Source organism: Hesperophylax consimilis, chromosome 28, assembly GCF_061612785.1.
Source record: "Hesperophylax consimilis isolate HC1 chromosome 28, BYU_Hcon_1.0, whole genome shotgun sequence".
In the NCBI taxonomy this organism is placed as follows: Eukaryota; Metazoa; Arthropoda; class Insecta; order Trichoptera; family Limnephilidae; genus Hesperophylax; species Hesperophylax consimilis.
This window is the reverse complement of record NC_142863.1, coordinates 8,557,023-8,577,473: the sequence shown is the minus strand read 5'-3', so window position 1 is coordinate 8,577,473 and position 20,451 is coordinate 8,557,023. Positions and strand designations below refer to the sequence as shown.

The following is a 20,451-nucleotide window of genomic DNA, read 5'->3' as shown; positions in this document are numbered from 1 at the left end:
TTTTATTATTTTTATATTAACTCCACACAGGAGGACCTGAAGAAAATAATTTCCCGCAGGGCCTATGTCATCTTTGGGGATGCTGTGTGGAGGGTCTTTTTGTGGAGAGAAAGGAGTGAACATGGGTCTTGAAGAGTCCCATGTTGTAGGAGGGAGGAAACACAGAGGCCGGCAGTTCGTTCCACAGCCGAGCTGTTGAACTTAAGAACGAATCGTAGACGCGACCCGTTCTCATGTGACAAATGTCAACCGTCTACAAATGTTGGGCGCGCGTTTGGCGTGTTTCCCGACTACGCACCGGTGCCGAAGGGATCAATGACGCTAGTTCCTCAGAGCATCTTCCATTGTAATACCGATAGAACAAGGACAGCATACCTACCAGACGCCTGTGCTCTAAGGATTGCAGTCCGTTTGTTAAGATTGGGGAATCTATCAAACGGACCGCCCGTTTTTGCACAGAGTCAAGGGTTTTTTCAGGTATTTAGGGGCTCCGGACCAGAGATGGCTGCCAAATTCGACAATAGGGCGCACTTGCGATTTGTACAGGGTCAGCAGTTGTGTATTATTAAAGTATCTGCGGGCCATGTACAGTACGCCCAGCTTCTGAGAGGCCAACTTTACTCTGGCTTCGATGGAGCCCCCGTACCTGAGCTGGTCACTTATAGTTATACCAAGCATATCAATGGAAGGCCTGTTCGGAAGATTGCTTCCGTTGAAGGAGACTAGATTATCATTTGGATCCCTTTTGGACGTAATCAGACAGGATTGGGTCTTTGAAACATTAAATTTGACGAGATTATTTTTACCCCAGGAGGAAATACTCTCGAGATAACCGTCCATTCTCTGCTTCAAAGCCCTCCGAGACGTTGGAGTTTGTGTGCCCTTTGGGGGCTTGTCAAACAAAAAGCTGTCATGAACTGTACTGTCATCCACGTAACAATGAATCGGTGCACATGTCAAAAGGTCATTGATGTGCAACAAAAACAAAGTCGGAGACAGAACCGATCCCTGTGGGACGCCAGCATTTATGGAGTGTGAGGAAGAGGTGAAACCGTCAGCAACCGCCTGAATCGACCTATCCCTTAAAAAGTCAGCAATCCACGTACACAGGGATGCGGGAAGTCCGTAAGAAGGCAATTTGTTGACAAGTCCTCGGTGCCAGACCCGGTCAAAGGCCTTGGATATGTCTAGTTCGACCGTTTGGGTCTCACCGTGACGTTCCAGGCACCGCCCCCAAACATGCGACACATACGCGAGAAGATCACCGCACGAGCGGTTCCGCCGGAATCCGTATTGACGGTCGTTGATAATTTTGTTCTTCTCGAGGTATATGAGCAGTTTGTCGTTGATCACACGTTCCATCACTTTGGACAGAACTGATGTGATCGCTATAGGGCGGTAGTTGGCCGGGTTGGAGCGGTCACCTTTCTTGGGAATAAGGTGAATGACCGCTTTTTTCCAACCAGAGGGCACAGTGCCACATTTCAGGGACATTTTGAAGAGCTTTGTCAAAACTGGAACTATTTCCGCAGCACACCTCTGCAATACCAGGGCAGGTATTCCATCAGGTCCACTAGCTTTGTTAACATCGAGCCCCCGTATGACGTGGAGTACATCTCGATGCCGGATCCTCAGCTTTTTCATATAGAAGCCGCAGTGAGGAACCGACGGCGGAACAGCACCTCCGTCGTCGAGGGTCGAGTTTTCCGCAAACATTTTCCCTAATAGGTTAGCCTATTTTGAATAGTTCTATAAATTTTGAGGTCATCAGCAAAAAGTAAGATAGATACATCATGAAATATTTTTGTAATATCATTTATAAATAAGATTGGGCCAAGGTGTGAACCCTGTGGAACTCCACTTGTTGCATAATTTTTTTCCGACAGGGAGGATTTTATTCGATTTGTTGTCTTCCCGTAAGATAGCTTTCAAACCATTTTTGATTCATTGTATATGCTAGCTATTGCAGTGGCGGCCAGCTAATATGTGCTCCCGTGCGCCGAACAACCAACAAGATTTCCGACATGGCTAATCACAATTCAAAACTCAGTTCGGTTATAATATCTCATACAAAAGGTACCTACTTATTAAGCGCGCTTAACTTGCAGACCGACTTTGACTTGTGCCTATGTTCGTAGCAGTTCGTTTTCGATTGCGATCCAAAATTTAACTGCTTTGTCGCATATTCTGTGGAACAGTCGAAAGCGTGGGTACCATAGACTAAATACAACTAGACTAGCCGTAACCATTGAAAAATAACCCCAACACAATTTTGTTTTAGTTCACGTGCACATTTATGAAAAGGCGCACGCATGGTGTCGCAATGCGAAATTGCAACTGTGCATTGCGTTTTACCTTTTGTTGGTCTAGAGTTAAGCTATTTTGCTTGTCAGCTATGCTGGGCAAGTTCATTTTTTCAATCACAAAAATAACCCAGTTCCAAATATTTTAGATTGTACCTATCACGGACTTTATTTTAGAAAATGTAATCAGCTATCTGAATACAAAAAAATATAAATACCTTACCGATAGATTGAAGGCAGCGCATTAACAAATATCAGAAATTAATAGAATTTCACCAACGACAAGTAAATTTTCTGACGTCATCTTTCAAACTAGTCACTATCATGACGTCATGCAGTGTGTTATACGCTTTTAACGAATACATATAAACAATACTACATGGCACGAGCATGCCACATGATAATTATTGATGTGTTGGTTAAAATCAAGCGTTTTTACTTGATACGCGCAAAAAACTTCAGAAGTATGGGTTATTTTTTAGTCTTGTCTCTATTCAGGGTTGTATTAAGTCCACAATTATTTGCATCTTAAATTATATGAAAAAATCGCGTCGTTGAGTAATTTATTTTGTGTTTACTATTTTAATTACATTTTTCTTTTCATTGAAAAAAATATATATTACAAAGTATTTATATTTTTTTACCTTTTATTTATTAATTTACCTTTTTTATTATAACTATTGCTGTAGAGGTGATGAAGGTGGTGGAAGATATGTTACATGAAAAGGAACGTTCATGTAGGCTTAAAATCTTAGGTACAGGAATAAATATTTTCTGTATACTTTCCGATAATTATTCTTAAAATGTCTTATTTTCGCTTAGGTTTCCCCACAAACCGAGAAAAAATTGAGAAATGGATATAAGCAATCCGGATTCAATTTTGTGTAAATAACTGGGTAATATTTATTATCTATTTAAAAATACGGAAAAAAAGAGTATTTGAATTTATTTTTAAAAAGCGGATTGCAGGCCTTTAACGAACGAATTAACAGGTTTCTGGTTGAAATTTTAGTCAATTTCGAATACATTAATTATCACGATGTCGGAACAGAGTTTTTCTATTTTATTTAAAAAAGGGATTGCAGGCCCTTAACGAATGAATTAAAAGGTTTCCTGTTAAATTGTTAGTATATTTCGAATACATTAATTATCACGATATCGGAACACGTTGACCGTACCATCATCAGGAAACCATGTGTGCTCAAATCATTTTCATCCCAAACGCTTAGACTGCAATTTCCTTCAGGTCCTTTATTATCTTTGAGCATGCTGTGTGGAGGAGATAATGTAATATACCCACAAATTAGGTTTTGCTGCTTAATCTGAGAAAGGTTATTTTAATTACTGGTCGTTATTGTCTAGCTTTGATTAAACACCATCTATATATTTCACATAAACGGCACTACAAAAATAAACCGAATAGGCATTACTCTCAATTTTTTTTGAATAATTTTCTTTGGCTTACTAGATATATTCTGTTTTAAAATGCATGCAAAATCCCGGCTGGGGATAAAACCAAATAAAATAAAATGATGTCATGTCACGAAGTGATTGGTTTCTTCAATAATTATATACCATTCATAATATATAAATAAAATTAAAAATTAGAAAAAAATCCTATGCACAATATTATAAATGTAAACGTTTTTGGTTCTATAGGACCTGTACAGAATTCAAAAACACAAATAAAATAAATTAAAACCATTTTGTATATTTTATTAATTATTTTCCTGATTCAGCCCTTATTCAGCACATAAAATTTGCTGAAGTATTAGTTTCTTTTTGGCTTTATGTCCATATTACAACACCTCTGAGAACAAATTCTCCGTGGTTTTGTTTACGAGTTTGAACGCTTGTACAAGGAGTTTAAACAGAGTTGGGTTGTTAAGTTCATCTCCATATTTGTGACGTACGCTGTCTCTATTGGCTGACAAATGAACAAACTACATGATGAGATTTTAGGAATAACGTTATGCTGTGTTTTATATTGTATGGAACACTTGTTTATATTATCTAGGCTTTCTAAGCGAGGCGGCGGAATTCGATGGAGAGTTTAATTGTGAAATTACTGCTACGAGGGGTTATTTTTTAAATGAATTTAACTAGACAGGGCTAATCTAGTATTATACATCAATGGTGGGTACATACCAGTTCATACTATTCTTTGCAAATAATACCATATCAAGGACGGCGTTCGGGGTTTTACCACCACATCAGAAGGAACGGTTTATTCAGTAGAAAGTTAAACTAAAACGCGTATGTTTGATATTATTGTCGATATCGTGGTTTCAATTTACCATCTGCTATTTTTCAGCGAATGTTCCGCTTCTTCGATACAAGCGTACAGGATAAAACGGCCTGATGGTTAGTTAGTTAGTTATTTAAAACAGATCGCCTAAAAAATTAGACGTATCTTCAAATGGACGAATTCTGGAATAAATAAGTATGTAACTATAAAATAATAGAAAACCTAATTTTTATTGGAAGAAAAACAAAATAATTATTTATTATATATCCAATCAATAATTAACTACAAAGAAGCAATGACCTCCATGTTCAACGGAGTGGTCAGAAGCAAGCTGGAGTACGCCAGTACTGTCTGGATACCTTATCAACTTAAATACATAAATATGATTGAACAAATTCAAAAAAAAATTCCTAAGGTATGTTTACATGCGATCATACGGAATATATCCGAAATTCATGCATCACGTGGAACTGCTAAAGGAGACAAATTACCAAAGCCTGGAGACTAGGCGTAATGCCGGACTCATGGTATTTGAATTAAAGTTACTAAAAAACCTTATCGATTGCCCATATCTCCTGTCATGCTGTGGATTATTCGTTCCTGATAAATACTGTCGAAATCGTAGCCACGACCTATTCTGTATACCGCAGGGTCGGACAGATGTCATTGCCCGACATAGCATGACAAGAGGTATGACCTTACTAAATGCCCTACCAGCGGATATAGATGTGTTTAATATCACTATACCATGTTTTAAAAAATATATGTACATGTATTGTTAGTTTTAATAAAATTGTACCATAATTGGACTTACCTGTCTGTCGTACAATAATTAAAAAAAAAAAAAAAAAAAACTTCCTCAAATTAAATTCCCTAAAGTTTGAGAACTAGTATGAAGATCTTTATGCTCTTGGATACATTATCCAAAATGCCGGTAGTTTGCTTCCACCGTAAAAGTGTCTTATTATTGTACGAAATCATTGGCAGAGATGCAAATCTGACCGGGTCGCTTTCTACATATTCCAGGTACCTACAGTGTTATTATACATATTACTTGCCTCGATCCAGAAAGCTTAGAATTTGTATCAAGCCTTAGTTGGAACGCGTTCTAACACCAGATATACAGTTCTATGATATGAGATGTCAAAGTTTGCAAAGACGATTTATATATTTACCAATTTCTGATTTGAGTTTTTTGTAAAGTTTTTTAGTTTAATATTTTTAAAATGAAAAATATTTAAATAGGACATATAATTACCATTTTAGAACATACCTAAATATGCATATGGAATATTATGCAATTAGCTAGGGCATAATTATTTATTGTACAAGATTCTAACGAATGCAATTCTGTGCTCTGGCAACGTACTTTATAAATATTTTTCATTAAAATATGACGAACTAAAATAATTTGCACAAGATTGAACCTCAAATTCAAAAATTGTTAAATGGATTACGAAAACTTGTCTTTGCAAACTTTCTCTCCTCAGAACATGGAAAAGCGAAGTTAAAACTATATCCAATCAAAATGAACAACTACAAAACGCCTCAGAAACAGACAAATACAATAGGACAAAAAAAAACAAACGTAATGCTGTTAGAACGTTGTAAATTAAGTGCGGCTTGATTTTAGAATTTCTTCGCGCAATATATACAGTACCCATACTACGTGACCCGTTCAGAGAGGGGGAGGGGATCTTCAACATACCACGCGCTTGGTCACAATGGGTTAGGTTTATATACTACACGTGGTCACTGAGGGGGGAGGAGTGGGTCACGTAGTATGGGTACATTCCCTACCTACTAACTAAAATATATAGTTTTACATTCAAGGGTCATTTTTGAAAAAAAAATGTAAATTTTTAAAAAAAACTTACCCGGCAATTTCAGTTTCAGAGGCCTTGGCAATAGATTTATCTCCCAAAGTACGCATTCTGAAAAATAAAACAATACCTGTCACCTTTGTTACACAATATATAAATAATTTATTTTTATAATAAATATTACCTACGTAATAGTAAATAATAATATATTCATCAAATCAAAATTTATATTTTTCTTCTTACCTTACAATGTCCACCATGCGTTTTTGTTTCGAACGAAATAGTCTTTTCTTAGAAATACGAGCACTTTTTCGCTTATTTCCCATTTTCGGAATACAATATTATTATTTAGGAGAAATCACGAAACGGAGAACAACACGACCGTCCGCGAAGCTCTCTAAGCAGTGACTGAAAGGCAGATAGCGTACGCGCGTGAGGAAGTGAGAGGGGCTGCAATAATCATGCTTAGAATCATAAGACGTAAGCGACTGTTGTGAAAATGTTTAATAAATCACGGCGTATTTCAAAAATAGCAAAAATCACTTTTGGGGTCTATTGAGTAGCATTAAAAGAAGCATTGTGATTTTTTTCATACATATAACTTGTAAAATAACAGAAATAAACGTGTTAATAATATTTTTCGGAGCATACTTTGCGATTTATTTCTATCGAGGGAATTTCAAATAATTACCGTTTCGGCTTTTGGAACAAATAGATACTATCTTAAAGAATAACATATATTTTTTTAAGAGCTTAAAAACTTCAAACTTTTAAGGAAAATATGTCGGAAATTGGATGAAATTCGAATAGTAGGTCCTTAAGAGATGAGTGATGGTCAAATTTCCCAGAACATGATTTCAATGTGACGCTTAAAACGTATGACTTCCTAAATAAAGTTCAGTAAAAGGTGAACTCTGTGCAATTTACGCCCGCGACGATTTTTCAAAAGCTAACGGCGCTTTATCAATTTTACAACTTTTTTATAGTACTTGTTTATTAGAAGACTTTCCCGAGTGAAATTACTTAAACTTTTGTGTACCATTCATAACTTTAAAAGGAATAAAATCTTTTTTAAACACGTTGAGCCAGGACAGACTGAACGCACTATCAGTGTTAAGCATTGATGGAGGTCTTCGCTAAACAAAAGGAGCAGAGAATAGAACTTCTTTATAAATAGGTATGTACCTTTATTTAATTTATTTTATGACTTAATGTTGTAATCCGGTGAACCCCCACATATTTTGACCACCGGCCGCCACTGAGCTATTGTTGTGGTATTATTAAAGTCTATATTATGACCTTAATTAAGGACGTGTTGAAATATGGATGAAGTTAAGCGTTTATTAGCGACATCCACCTTACATTCTGCAATTATACATGATATTTTTCAATTACACCGTCCAATATACACCTTTTCACATGCCCCACAAGGTGTTTTATAAATACCTTTCTTATTCATTTAAGTTGTTTCTTATACGAGTTCACAGTAAACTGGTGAAAAAGAAAACTATTTAGTAGTTTACACTTATATTTTTCATGACGTTATTAACAATTTCATTTTAATTCTGATCAAGGGAAACGATAGAACAAGCTTTAATGTATCCATAGCATATTTTCGGTATTTATAACTTATACCAATTCGTAGTAAGGATTAATTTAAATAGTGATTTCACTTATAGCTTCACCTTAGCCTAACTGTTATAAGCAGTGGCGGCTCGAGCACATTTTCGGTGGTGGGGACCGTCATTTTTTATGTGTAGATACTGACATTTCACTGCCAGAAAATGGGAGTACGAGATCCAATATAAATATATACACGAATAGGTTTTTTACTGCAACAAAAACACTAGCACATAACCAAGATTTTTTAGAAAACCACTCTGGATTAAAATTTAACTTTTTACGAGTTTTAACAACATGAAACTCGATTACAATGTCTCTAGGTTGGTGAGCACCTAGGCGTTTCACTTCTACTTTTTCGTCAAATGTTAACGTACTGAATTTATTTTTCAGTAAAAAGTCGACTTCATTCATTTTTTCGAATAATTTCTAACAAAAATTATTATTAGATAAGAAGATAAGTCACGCACCTAACCAGAAACACCAAATATTCATAAATATTACGTTTAATAAAAAATAACACAAGTTAATCGTAGATACTTCAGTTTAAAGCGCTTTTACCACGAGAACGGCGCTATAGAAATAAGAAATGATCCGATCAATCGATATCAATACTATTATTTTACTTAAACGTCACAAACGATTATAACACGACTAACGCATATTCTGACCCGTGCATAACTGACCTACTTCAATTATTAGAACTAAAACAAACCATCACAAGGGGATTTTCAAGTCTGTCCCCTGAGATTTCGTTAGAAGATTCAAATACGCATGCGCAAATTCATAACATTTCATACAAGAGTATTCTGTCCAAGTAGAATAATCACTTTAGTGGGAATAAATCCCTGGGGTTGTCCCCCAACTGCGCAGAACGTTCTGCGCATAACTGGACGCTAGCTAGTTCGGGCTCGTCGGTCCCGTTACTCCCGTTGGTATTTAGTATGCTGCAAGGAACGGAGGAGGCTAGTCGCACGTTCGTCGGAAGAAACTTTTCAAATTTCGAGCTTAAAAATTACCCTAATGAATTTTTAGTTGAAATTTCTGCAACTGTTAATTACTTTCATGTAAAGAATGCATTCATTATTTTTTGCGAACTGAAAGAATTATCATTTTTTTCTTGGTAGATTTCTGGAATATCTGTAGTGGGGACTGTCCCCACGGTCCCCTTGTGAAGAACCGCCACTGGTTATAAGTGTTGGCGTTGCGACGATATGCGCTGTGATCTGCTAACCAGACAATATTTGAAAATTATGCGACCCCCTCTACTACCTACGCCAAGAGAGGAGGTCGCCGTAATTACGGGGCGCAATAATTACGCGACTGTCATCTGTCAAAGTGACAGATCCCATACAAAGAAATGAGATTCCGCGGCAGTCAATCGATTGATCTGACCCCCTCTTCTGAGGAAGATTATAGTGTAGTGTCATCCCAACATATAATACGTATTTGTGGTAGGTACTCTTTCAGGATATAGAACAGTAGAACGTCCCATAATGTAATCTAGTGAAACTTATGCAAATGCTGGTTATTCCATATCATCGTGCTGGCAATCGGACACCGAAAGTTTGCAAGTAAAACTTTCATTTTGTTTATTTTTTAAATTTAAGTATTCATTTGGAGTAAAAACGTATAGTAACATAATTTAAACATAATAATATGATATTACTATTTAATATATGTATTAATTTAATCATAAAATTATGTAAATGCTAGAATTTTGCGACCCGTTACTACTATGAGGGCGTATATCACCGGATATATTTTTGGGGTATTGTGCCATGTTGCGCTTAAGACAACCTTTCGAACAGCTTTACACTATCCATCGTCAGAGCAGATGTATAGATTATGGTTAAGTGTGTGTTTTTGAATTTAGAAAGTTACCCCAAAAAGAAAACGCGATAAAAAATAAATACTTTGGCTTGTATAACATTCCTCAACAACAAAAAAGAAATTAAAAAAAACTTACCCGGCAATTACAGTTTCAGGTACATTTGAATGAGATATATCTCCAGAAATATGTATTCTGAAATAATAAAAATAACTGTCATTTTAAGTATATAATATAATAATAAATATATTGACTACTTATTTTCATAATAATAGTATGATGTTTTTTTTTTCTTCTTACCGTTTTGATTTCAACATGTGACGAGATTTTTGGAGATAAAGTTTTTTTAAAGAGTTCCGACATTTTTTTGTTTTATTTCCCATTTTTGTCAACAATTTTATTTAACTGATGTATTGCCATATATAAGTAAAATAATACATTCAAATATTTGCAATAAAATATTATTTACAATAAATCACGAAATTTTAGGTGCCGAAAGCGCGAGCGTAGGTCCAAAGCAAACCGTCCCACAGGAGAAATTGTTTGAAAGAGACTTAAGTAAATCCGAATGTTAGAGAGATTGCGCTATTATTAAAAACGATTGAAATAATCAGACGTAAGCGACTGCCGTGAAAATATTTAATTAAACACGACTTATTTAAAATAGAGCATATCTATACATTTGTTATGCCGAAACTTTAATTATATGAAATTCCCACGACAGAAAAAAAAATCGCAAAGTGAGCTCCGAAAATTATTCGAGTGCACCATATTAACTACCCGCTAAACTAGAAGTTCCCGCTATCATGCGTCACACGGATTGGTTCTCTGCGACGCATTAAGAATGTTTCCAATCTAGGAGGAATGGGTTCCTTTCACTAATGGCATTAAAAAAACTATTTTGTTGACACCCCATACCTCCTGAAATGCTATAAATTTGCTAACTAGTCGATTCTACGACCTGCTATGTATTCCATATGGCAGAACGGACGTGCTGGCCGAGCATAGCTTGACAGAGAGGTGCCGCTAAATGACTTTAAGGATAACTTAAATCGAATTCGCATGGCTTCGCCCATGCAGTGTCGCGATTAGCTGCGGATGTGGCGCCATTTTGTACTGAACGGATATGCGACGGTGCAGACAAAATATCCTGCATGAAAATCAAAATAGCATGTCGGTACCGGCCCGTGTCTGTGCCGGTACGCTACGCTATGATGTGAACGTCTTCATACACAATGTTTAAAACTAATTGAGCCGTGTGGTACGCTGAGTGTCTGGCACATTACGTGCCGGTAAGCAGGGTACTCACCTAGAGTGTAGCATGTAATGTATCTGATACTGTATCAATCTGCAAGTGGGTACGGCTCGTCCACGGTAACCGCGTAGCCAGCTACGATCCGCCTTTACGCTCCACGCGCGAGCGGCTCGCAGTAGGCTCGCGCCTACGTACTCACTTGATACAGTATCAGATACGTTACAGGTTACACGGTTAGGTGAGTACCCTGCTGTAGATGTGAATAGACCTTATGACGTCACAGGCGAGCGACGAGCATTTTTGTATCTACGTCATGCTCAGACTGCTCGCCGCGCACATGCTCGTCCGTCAACGTGCCGCTTATACCATAATTCTGGAAGAACAAACGAGCGAGCAGAGTAGTAGAATACGACGTACAGTCACTAGGTTGTCCTTGATAATCTTGTGTTTCTGCGTTCGCTGTCTCACTTTAGTTTATTCGAAAAGCATTATGAATAATTGTATTTACGGAAATAATAAGTCATATTTGAGTACATGCGAATGGAAAGAAACTCCATCAGATTTTGTTTTAGCTCGATGTACCGAACAGCAGGTGGATGTACATAAATGATTATTAAAATAATCAAGGAAATGAATATTTACTGTTATCATACATTTTACGACGCCGAATCCCTTTTTGAAGCTTATCACCGGACACGTATCATGTGTCAAATGGGATTTAACCGTAGTAATTAAAATTTGGTTATTTTTCTTGGTTCCTTAATGCTCTCATGCATTCTGTTTAGAGATAAGAATTACATTAACACGTGTTGAATTTGAACTCAATAAATATGCAAACAACTGGCACAACCAGTCAGTTGCCCGACGACATTCGCAAGTTGTGTTTCTTTGCAAATCCTTACCCAAGGTACGTACCCCCGAGAGGAAACCGGCATTTACAGTCGATGTCACTGGCGTAGATGTCCAGTACACTCGAGAATGTTTTGTCCACATCTCCAAATCACAGTAAAAGTATTTTACAAAAAACGAGCTAGAGCGACGTGTTCGTGGCAGCCGGTGACAGCTTGCCGTAATATTAACTTCAGTACCCCGGAGCCTAGAGAGAATTAGAAAGGATAATGCTAAGATGTTTATCACCTATGTTTTGTGTTGTTTAATACTACTAAAATCTGTCCCATATTATGACGCCATGTACTGCTCGATGTATTAAACCCGGTGTATCGCAATACTTCTTTCATTTGGTAACTGAATGCCACATGAACCCTTTCTAGCAAAAGGTAGGTCCAGAAACATAAGTCCAATTGACGATCCACGCCTGAACTAGGGTAGTCCACCTTGCCGACCCAAAGAGTTAGTTGCCGGCAACTGTACACTCCCGCCTCGCTGGGGGCCCTCAACCCCTGAACCTAACAAACTTATCTTTCCTTTTAATTCATCCAAGTTCTTAATTTTAGAGCAGAGGTTCCCAAAGTGGTCTATATGGACCCCCAGGGGTCGATAGCTGGGGGTCCGTTTCAGCGACAAAAGATTTGGTGGTTCACAAGATTCAAATGGGGGTAAATACGAGCGAACCCCCGTTTACATCAAGTCATCAACGTTCAGGAGTTCTGTAAATGACACAATACACCTAACAAAAATAACACGGATAACGTAATACTAATAATAGACTGAGAAATTACTTACTTGATATTTATAATTTTATATTTCGTAAAATTGTTTATTGAGGTATATAAATAGAGTGTAAGTTCCTTTTCTTATTGGAATTAATATACGGAAGTAAAACATTGCACATTGGAAGCCGCGGATTTTCCTAGTTCCCCAGCTTGTTTTTGAAAAACTATTTGGTCTACGTTCAACATTTAAGGCGATGCACTACGTCGTGTAATATTTTGAATCGAGCCGCTATCAATAACACACCTTACGTAGATGGCGATAAGGCTTAAATTCCCGCTTCACACCATCCACCTGTTTTGATTTATGCAAGAAAAAAAGCATGGCCAAAAAGTGCATTTTATTTCATTTTGTGGATGTTCAGGCACAAATATTTAAATGTTTTTCGATCATTTTATAAATAACTTAATTTGCCACATTATACAATAAAACCATAACCGAAAATGGGTTCGTAAGTAGGAGATTTTGAACATTAAAGCTGTTTTTAAAGGCCTATTCACTATTTTTTTCTGGGCTTATAAAAAGACTTATCTAAAAAATACTCGATTATTTCAAAGGCCGGGATGTACTCTACTAGCAGTATTTAATAAAAGCATCGGAAACATTTCTAGGCGACCAAATTTTCAAACCAAAAACATATGATTTTAAATTACTACGTAGTGCATCGCCTTAAATGTACTTCACACAGACTTCACTAAGTTTGAGGACATTTTGACTATGGAAATGGAACGTTGAAGAATCGGATACCATATAACAAGAAGAACTGATCAGAATATGAACTAACAAAGAACTTAAGGGGCAGTTCGAGCTATATAAAGAAATTCTCGTTGCTTGTGCTATTTCAATTTCATTTGATGTAATACCTCACAAGGGCGGCCCTGTCTGCACAATGTAAAGACAGATAAACTATACCGCCACCCCGTTGTTGGGCAGGCAAGGGAAGGGAACCTTCTTACGAAAAAATACATGATTATCACCAGGTTAATTAAAAAAAAATCACGATCATATAGGTATTCCTTAACAAGAAAAACTAAATAAATGAAAACTTACCCCGTCATTTCTAAGGCATTGGAATTAGTTTCATTTCCCAAAGAACGTATTCTGAAAAAATAAAATAATAACTTTAATTTTTACTACATAAATAAAAAGATGAATTACTTATTTTAATAATAAATATACGCTTATAAGTCAAATATGATTTTTTTTCTTCTCACCTATTAGCTTGCATCATGCGTCTAACCCTTTGGAGATATATTGTTTTCATTGAAATACGTAATGCCTTTCGTTTATTCCCCATCTTTGAAAAAATAATATTTATTAACTGTATACTTGACACGTGTAAAATTATCTTTATAAATTCAAATATTTGCACGTAATCGCACGTCTATAAATCGTAGAACGTTGAACGACACGTCTGCTCACGAAGCTCTCGAGTTGGCGAATGAAGTTTTTCAAAGAAAGATAGGTAAATTTTCAAGTGGGAGCGAGCGCGCTATGATTAATATGAATTAAAAACAATAGGCGTAAGCGACAGTTGTGAAAATATTTAATTAAACATGACTTATTTACAAAAGAGCAAAATTTTTTTTTCAAACACCTTAAGTAGCATTTAAAGAAGCAATGTGATTTTTTTCATACATGTAACTTGTAATATAACAGAAACAAACGTGTAAATAATAATTTTTGGAGCATACTTTGCAATTTTTTTCTATCGAGGGAATTTTATGTAATTAACGTTTCGGCCTTGCAAATCTTCGGATATTATCTTGAAAAATAACATATATTTTTTTTTAAACTTATTAACTTAAAGTTTTCAAGGGAAATATGTTATAAATGGAAATGTTATAGTAGAAAATCGGAATTCCGGACCTTAAAGCCCCGTAGAAAGCGTTCAATGATAGTTTGAAAGGGAGATATGTAAATACGAATGTTAGAGGAAACGCGCTAATTTTAAAAAACAGCTAAGCGAAAATGGTGAAAATATTTAATAAAACACGACTCGTTTGAAATATATAAAAAATCTCTCGACAAATGCTTTAGTTGCATTTAAAGATACACTGTGAATTGATTCATGCCTATAACATATTAAATAACAGAACAAAACGTGTTTTTAATAATTTTCGGAGCTTACTTTGCGATTTTTTTCTATAGAGGGAATTTCATATAATTAACGTTTCGGCATAACAAAATTATAGATGTTAGCTTAAAAAATAAAATATATTTTTTTGGAACTTAAAAACTTCCTAGTGTTATAGAGAAACTTGTTTCAAATCGAATTGGTTTAGGATTATTCAATATTCGGCAGGCAGGGGCATTCAGTGTACCTAAAAAAAATTGGCAAGTGATCTACAGGGCAAAAAAGTTTGGGAACCTCTGGTTTAGAGTAGGTATCTTGAATGGTGCTAGAAGTCGAGGACGCCCGAGGAGTATCTAACACAATATCTCTGCACCGGAATGAGACACAGTAGTGAATGGTGGAAAAAGTCGGAGACGACCGAGAAATACATTAGCAATGGCGAAGTATAGCGGGGCCCACTAGTACGTAATAAAAAGTATTAATTATTCAATTTTTATAATCTGTCCATAAGCAAAATTGTATTTTTTTTCTTACCGTCTAGCTTCTAAAATGCGTTCACACCTTTGAACATTTAATTTTGTCGTAGAAATACGAGAATTTCTTTTTGTTTATTACCCATGTTCTAATAAATAATACTATTTAACCGATATTTAACGATAATTCAATTCTTTACAAGAAATCACGTAATTGAAGGTATACGTCTCTGCGGCTACACTACTGAAAAGTCAACACGAACAATGAACGTGGTTTGAGAGGCAGATATGTACATCCGAAAGCTAGAGGGAGCGCGCTAATAGTCAATTTGCGTAAGCGACTGTTGTGAAAATATTAAATCAAACGCGAATTATTTAAAACAGAGCAAAAATCTCTCTACAATGTCTTAAGTAGCACTTAAAGAAACACTGTGATATTTTTTTCATTCCTATAATATCTCAAATAACAGAACAATATGTGTTTTATTCTATCGAGGGAATTTCATATAACTATTTTTTAGGTCGCAAATGTACAGAGATTTTTGTATCAAAAATAACATAATTAGATTATTTAGAAATAAACATTTAAATTGTTCATTAAAATGTGTTAAAGTTCGGTAGAAATTTGTAATGCCGGGTCTGTATTCACGTCGCGAAATCTCGAAACTAGGAGCGTCAAAAGCAAAACAATGTCAAAATTAGCTTTAGTTCATAACCTCACTGCATCCTCACTGATGCTCACTGACATAAATATACCTCACTGACAACTGACAACAGCTGTAGCCAGTGTTGCCCTATTCCAAAAATGATCAAATGACATAGTACAAACTCTCAAATAATAATTGTCAGTTACAAAGAAATTTTTAAAATCGAATTCTAATGGCTTATAATTTATAACTATAAAAACAATGAATAAATAAACTCTCTATTCAATGCTAAAAACTCAAATAAATTCGTATTATCGTAGTATAACTGCTACAGCACAATATAGACATCATGCCTCTCTTCTGAATTATTTCCATTCTTGCGCTATATTGTTAAAATAATATACTTGCGGTATATTGTTAAAAAAATTACACTTGCGCAGTAGTTGTAGACCTTTTTTTGTAGAATTTCTTTGTTTTAGGGAGGTACTCTGTTGTCGCCGCCACAGCGACATAGGAAACATTTAAACAACTCCGATACACACATATACACACGATTCCATTCAGTTGTATACAGTACCCACTTACGATCGGTTGTGCTTTTTGCCCTGTTTTTCATACATAACAATAACGACACATTCATTTTATTTGAATATTTTTTACAGGGCAATTAATATTCTCACTCCACCAGAGACAAGGTCCAATGTAAAACTCCATATTTTAAGAAAAGCTCTCAAGCAGGATTGTGTGGTCTGCTCGAAAAGGGCATTAAAAGGTGGCAGACGGGAAATCAGTGACTGTGACACTTGTCCAAGCCACCTATCCATTTAGGCGACTGCTTTCTAAAATACCAAACGTTAAAAAAATATAAAGATTAGAAAATGCAATTTTTTATTAACAATCTTATATGATAATAAATATATATTTCTCAACATAACTATATCATTTTATTTACCAAATAACATTTTTTTCTAATTTTCTAAAAATATTGTAATTTTTCCTCATATTTTTACATTATACTCTATGGAGTAGCTGGTATAACATATAAAAATAATTTGGAGTATATATGGCTTATATTCCCCTTATCCTACTTAAGTAGTCAACTTTTTAGTCTGGACCCAATGAGACTAAGGAATCCCCAATCGGGGTATGTTTTGAGGCTGAAGATAGTAGACGAAGGCGGGGAGGGGGAGAGGATGGGGGAAAGGAAGAAGAAGGAGGAGAAATACCTGGCTATTCAGATCTGATCATCAAACACAGTCAAAGACAATTCAGGCAAAGTTTTAATTCTGAATAGTGGACACCAGGGCAATACTTATAGTACCTTCCACCCCGGAATGTGTCACAAATAATAATAATCATTTTTGGATGATTAGTATGGCGCTGTTTTTGTGAAAAATCACCTCAAGGGGGCTGTACAAATGGGTTTTCCAATAAGAGGTGTTATTTTGATATTCAATTGTAAAAGATCAATGGTTTCGTTGCTTGTGTGGCACGTAGTGCCGTCTTGTTTAAAGTAAACATTGTCTAGATCAATACCATCCAATTCCGGCTATAAAAAATCATTAATCATCTCTCGATAGCGATCCATTCACCATAACTGTTGCTCCAGCCTCATTTTCGAAAAGTAAGGTCCAATGACTCCGCCGGACCATAAAACGCACCAAACATTCACGTTGAGGATAGAGAGGCTTTCAACAATAACTCTTTGGTTTTCCAAGCCCCAGATGCGACAATTTTGCTTGTTGACGAAGCCACCGAGGTGGAAATGGGCCTCATCACTCAAGATGATTTGCATTTGATTCAATCAAGTGAATTTTAATAATTTCAATGCGTTATTGAAGTGTGTATCGTTCCATTTTTATTAATGGCGTAGTTTCTACTTGTCAAATGTCAAAAAATGACAGCTTCAAAAGTAACATCTACCGAAATAGCGGGCTATTCAAAATAACACCTCTTATTGGAAAACCCTGTATATTATTTATTTCTACAATGCCATCTTATTACTAACTATAGATTAGACAAACTATTATCAACTTATGGCTAACAGAATGCATTCACTGGTTCGTCGATCACTAATACAAAACTGTACAATGCATTTGACTTATGAACGTGATGCTGCGTTAGAATCTACATATATTGTTATCTTTTTGTACTTATATTATTAAATGTTCTCTAAATTAATTTAAATGAGTACATTATGAATTAATCTATTTTAAATTTACTTGAGCACGTCGGGATTTGAACCCCCAACCTCCGGCTTGCTAGTCGACAGCCTTACCCTTCGGCCGTCTATATTATTTGTCAATAAATATTCTACACATATTATATTAAAATAGCTGTACCCCGCCACACGTTGCTGTGACTCAGTCTGTTTTTGCAGATAGAGAAACAATAGCGCATGTTGCTTTTGCCAACAGATGGCGCTGTTTTTAAAATTTAAATATATCTACTTATATTCAGAGAAATGATTTTTTCTCCCTCATTGTACAAAAAACAGTTTAAAAAAAATACAAAAATATTTTATAGTTTTACTGTAATATTAATACTTATAATATAGTATAATTTTTATAATTCATGAAGTTAAATAAGTGCCCTTCACAATAAAATTAAAATAATACAATGTTTCCTTATAAGGTGCAGTGACAGTAATGGCAGCAAACTCTGATATTAAAAAAACAGCGCCTGGCGCAAGTAAAATTTGACACCCCTTGTCAAAACCAGTAGACGCCTCGGCCCTCTGTAATAGGTAGGTGATCGCTGTAATCAATTATATTCAGATGTTTGCTATTTTCATGTAGCGATATTTTTGAGAAAAATAATCTCAAGGGCGATGTGTTAGGTATTATCAGCACCTTAGCGCCTTGAAAATTCGGCGCCCGGAGCGGACTGCTCCAATTGCGTCAGCATAGAGCCGGCCCTGGGTGACAGGATAATTAAAGTTTTTTTCAGATGGCGCGCATGTGACAATTGAGAGTGTTTTAAATGTAGTACTACTCATTTGTCGATCGAATAACATATATTTAAGTAGCTGACAGAAATATGGGAATATCTGGTGCTTTTTAAGTAATGTCAATTGTCCCTTTCTTCATTTGAAATTGATCCGTTTTTGAATTATTGAAATTCTTTCTTTAATAGTTAATAAATTAGGTTGGACCCCACCTAACAACTAGTTGCAACCAAATGGGATTTAAAAGGGAACGCTGGAGTACTATAAAAGAGAAGAACTACAATGTACGCCTGTTTCCTGTACCTCAGCAAGGCCTTCGACAGAGTTTCTCAACCCTCATTACACGTTGAACTGAAGAAAAGGAGAATTCCGTCAAAGCTCGTACACATTCTAGACACTTGGCACCGGCAGCAAGAAAACATTGTAAAATGAAAAGACGACCTGTCTGAACCATTCTCACGTCTCCTGTACTATTTAACGCATATATGGATGATCTCACTCACAGACTAAATAGTGCTGGGGTAGGCTGTTACATTGGAGGATACTGTGCTAATGACGATGGAGACGACATGGTGTTGATGACGCGAACGATGAGGGTCTACGAATACTATTAAAAATCTGTGAAGAGTTTGCACTAGAAACCAACATGCAGTACAACCATAACAGGGTCCGAAATTTCACCAGCTTTCCTGAACGGCATTTGTATCTAGGCCACATCATCAATAGTAAGCTGTCAGATGACAATAATATCGACCGGCAAAGACGAGCGCTCAGCATTAAGTCAAATATGTATAAAAATAATGCTATTCCTAACACTTTGCACGTCCTTTTATACATGCGAGCTTTGGACCAACATTAAGAAGAGCAGCAAGGAAAAGCTACGCGTGCAGTATACAAATGCCTACTGCATGATGCTTGGCCTTCCCATATACTGTAGCGCTTCAAACATGCTCACGGAAGAGCGAGTACCGGGTTTTGCAGCCCTCATAGCCCGGGTAGCAGGTTTAAGGAAGAGGACAAACAACTCCAAAAATGTAATTATCGTGGAATCCAGCCAGAGTCCAGACTCAAGCATCGCAGAACACTGGAGAAAGGTGTTGGCACCGTCCATCTAATGTTTAACGTCTTAAAAAATATTTCAGTTCCTATTATTGTATATAATCGTTATATTACTGTAATATTTTATAATTATTACTTTATATGTTTTATAGGATGGGTGAGATTGTGCAAACTTCCCCACATTCCGGAATAAACTAATTATTATAATGTATGACGCCCCGGTCAAATCTGTCCTTCAGAGCCTCTAATGGAATATGATGTTTGCGGCTAGTAATGTCCCTTCGAGGCTTGAAGGGTTGACAATAGGCTACTTTGCAGCCAAATGTGCATTATTAATTCATACCTCCAGCGCAGCGTGCATATATCATAATATCATAGACGTGCAAATTAATAGACTTACCCTTACATGAAATCGGGGTATCATTTCGAAGGGCTGGAGGCAAACCACACGACAATATTTTCGGCACCAGGGTAATTAATTAATAAGGGTTTAAGAA

At 36.2% G+C, this 20,451-nt stretch overlaps 1 protein-coding gene across 1 annotated transcript in view; it reads right to left on the bottom strand.

Moving 5' to 3' along the window:
- LOC149410132 (uncharacterized) overlaps window positions 1-8,034 on the bottom strand; it is a 41,038-nt gene extending 33,004 nt beyond the window's left edge. Inside the window, exons 1-2 of the mRNA XM_089648474.1 lie at window positions 6,618-8,034; window positions 6,429-6,485 (exon numbers count right to left, since the gene is read on the bottom strand). Coding sequence (XP_089504600.1) covers window positions 6,429-6,485; window positions 6,618-6,700 — 140 coding nt within the window. The 5' untranslated portion in view covers window positions 6,701-8,034. The remainder of the gene's footprint in view (window positions 1-6,428; window positions 6,486-6,617) is intronic.
- Between the last annotated feature and the right edge of the window lie 12,417 nt (window positions 8,035-20,451).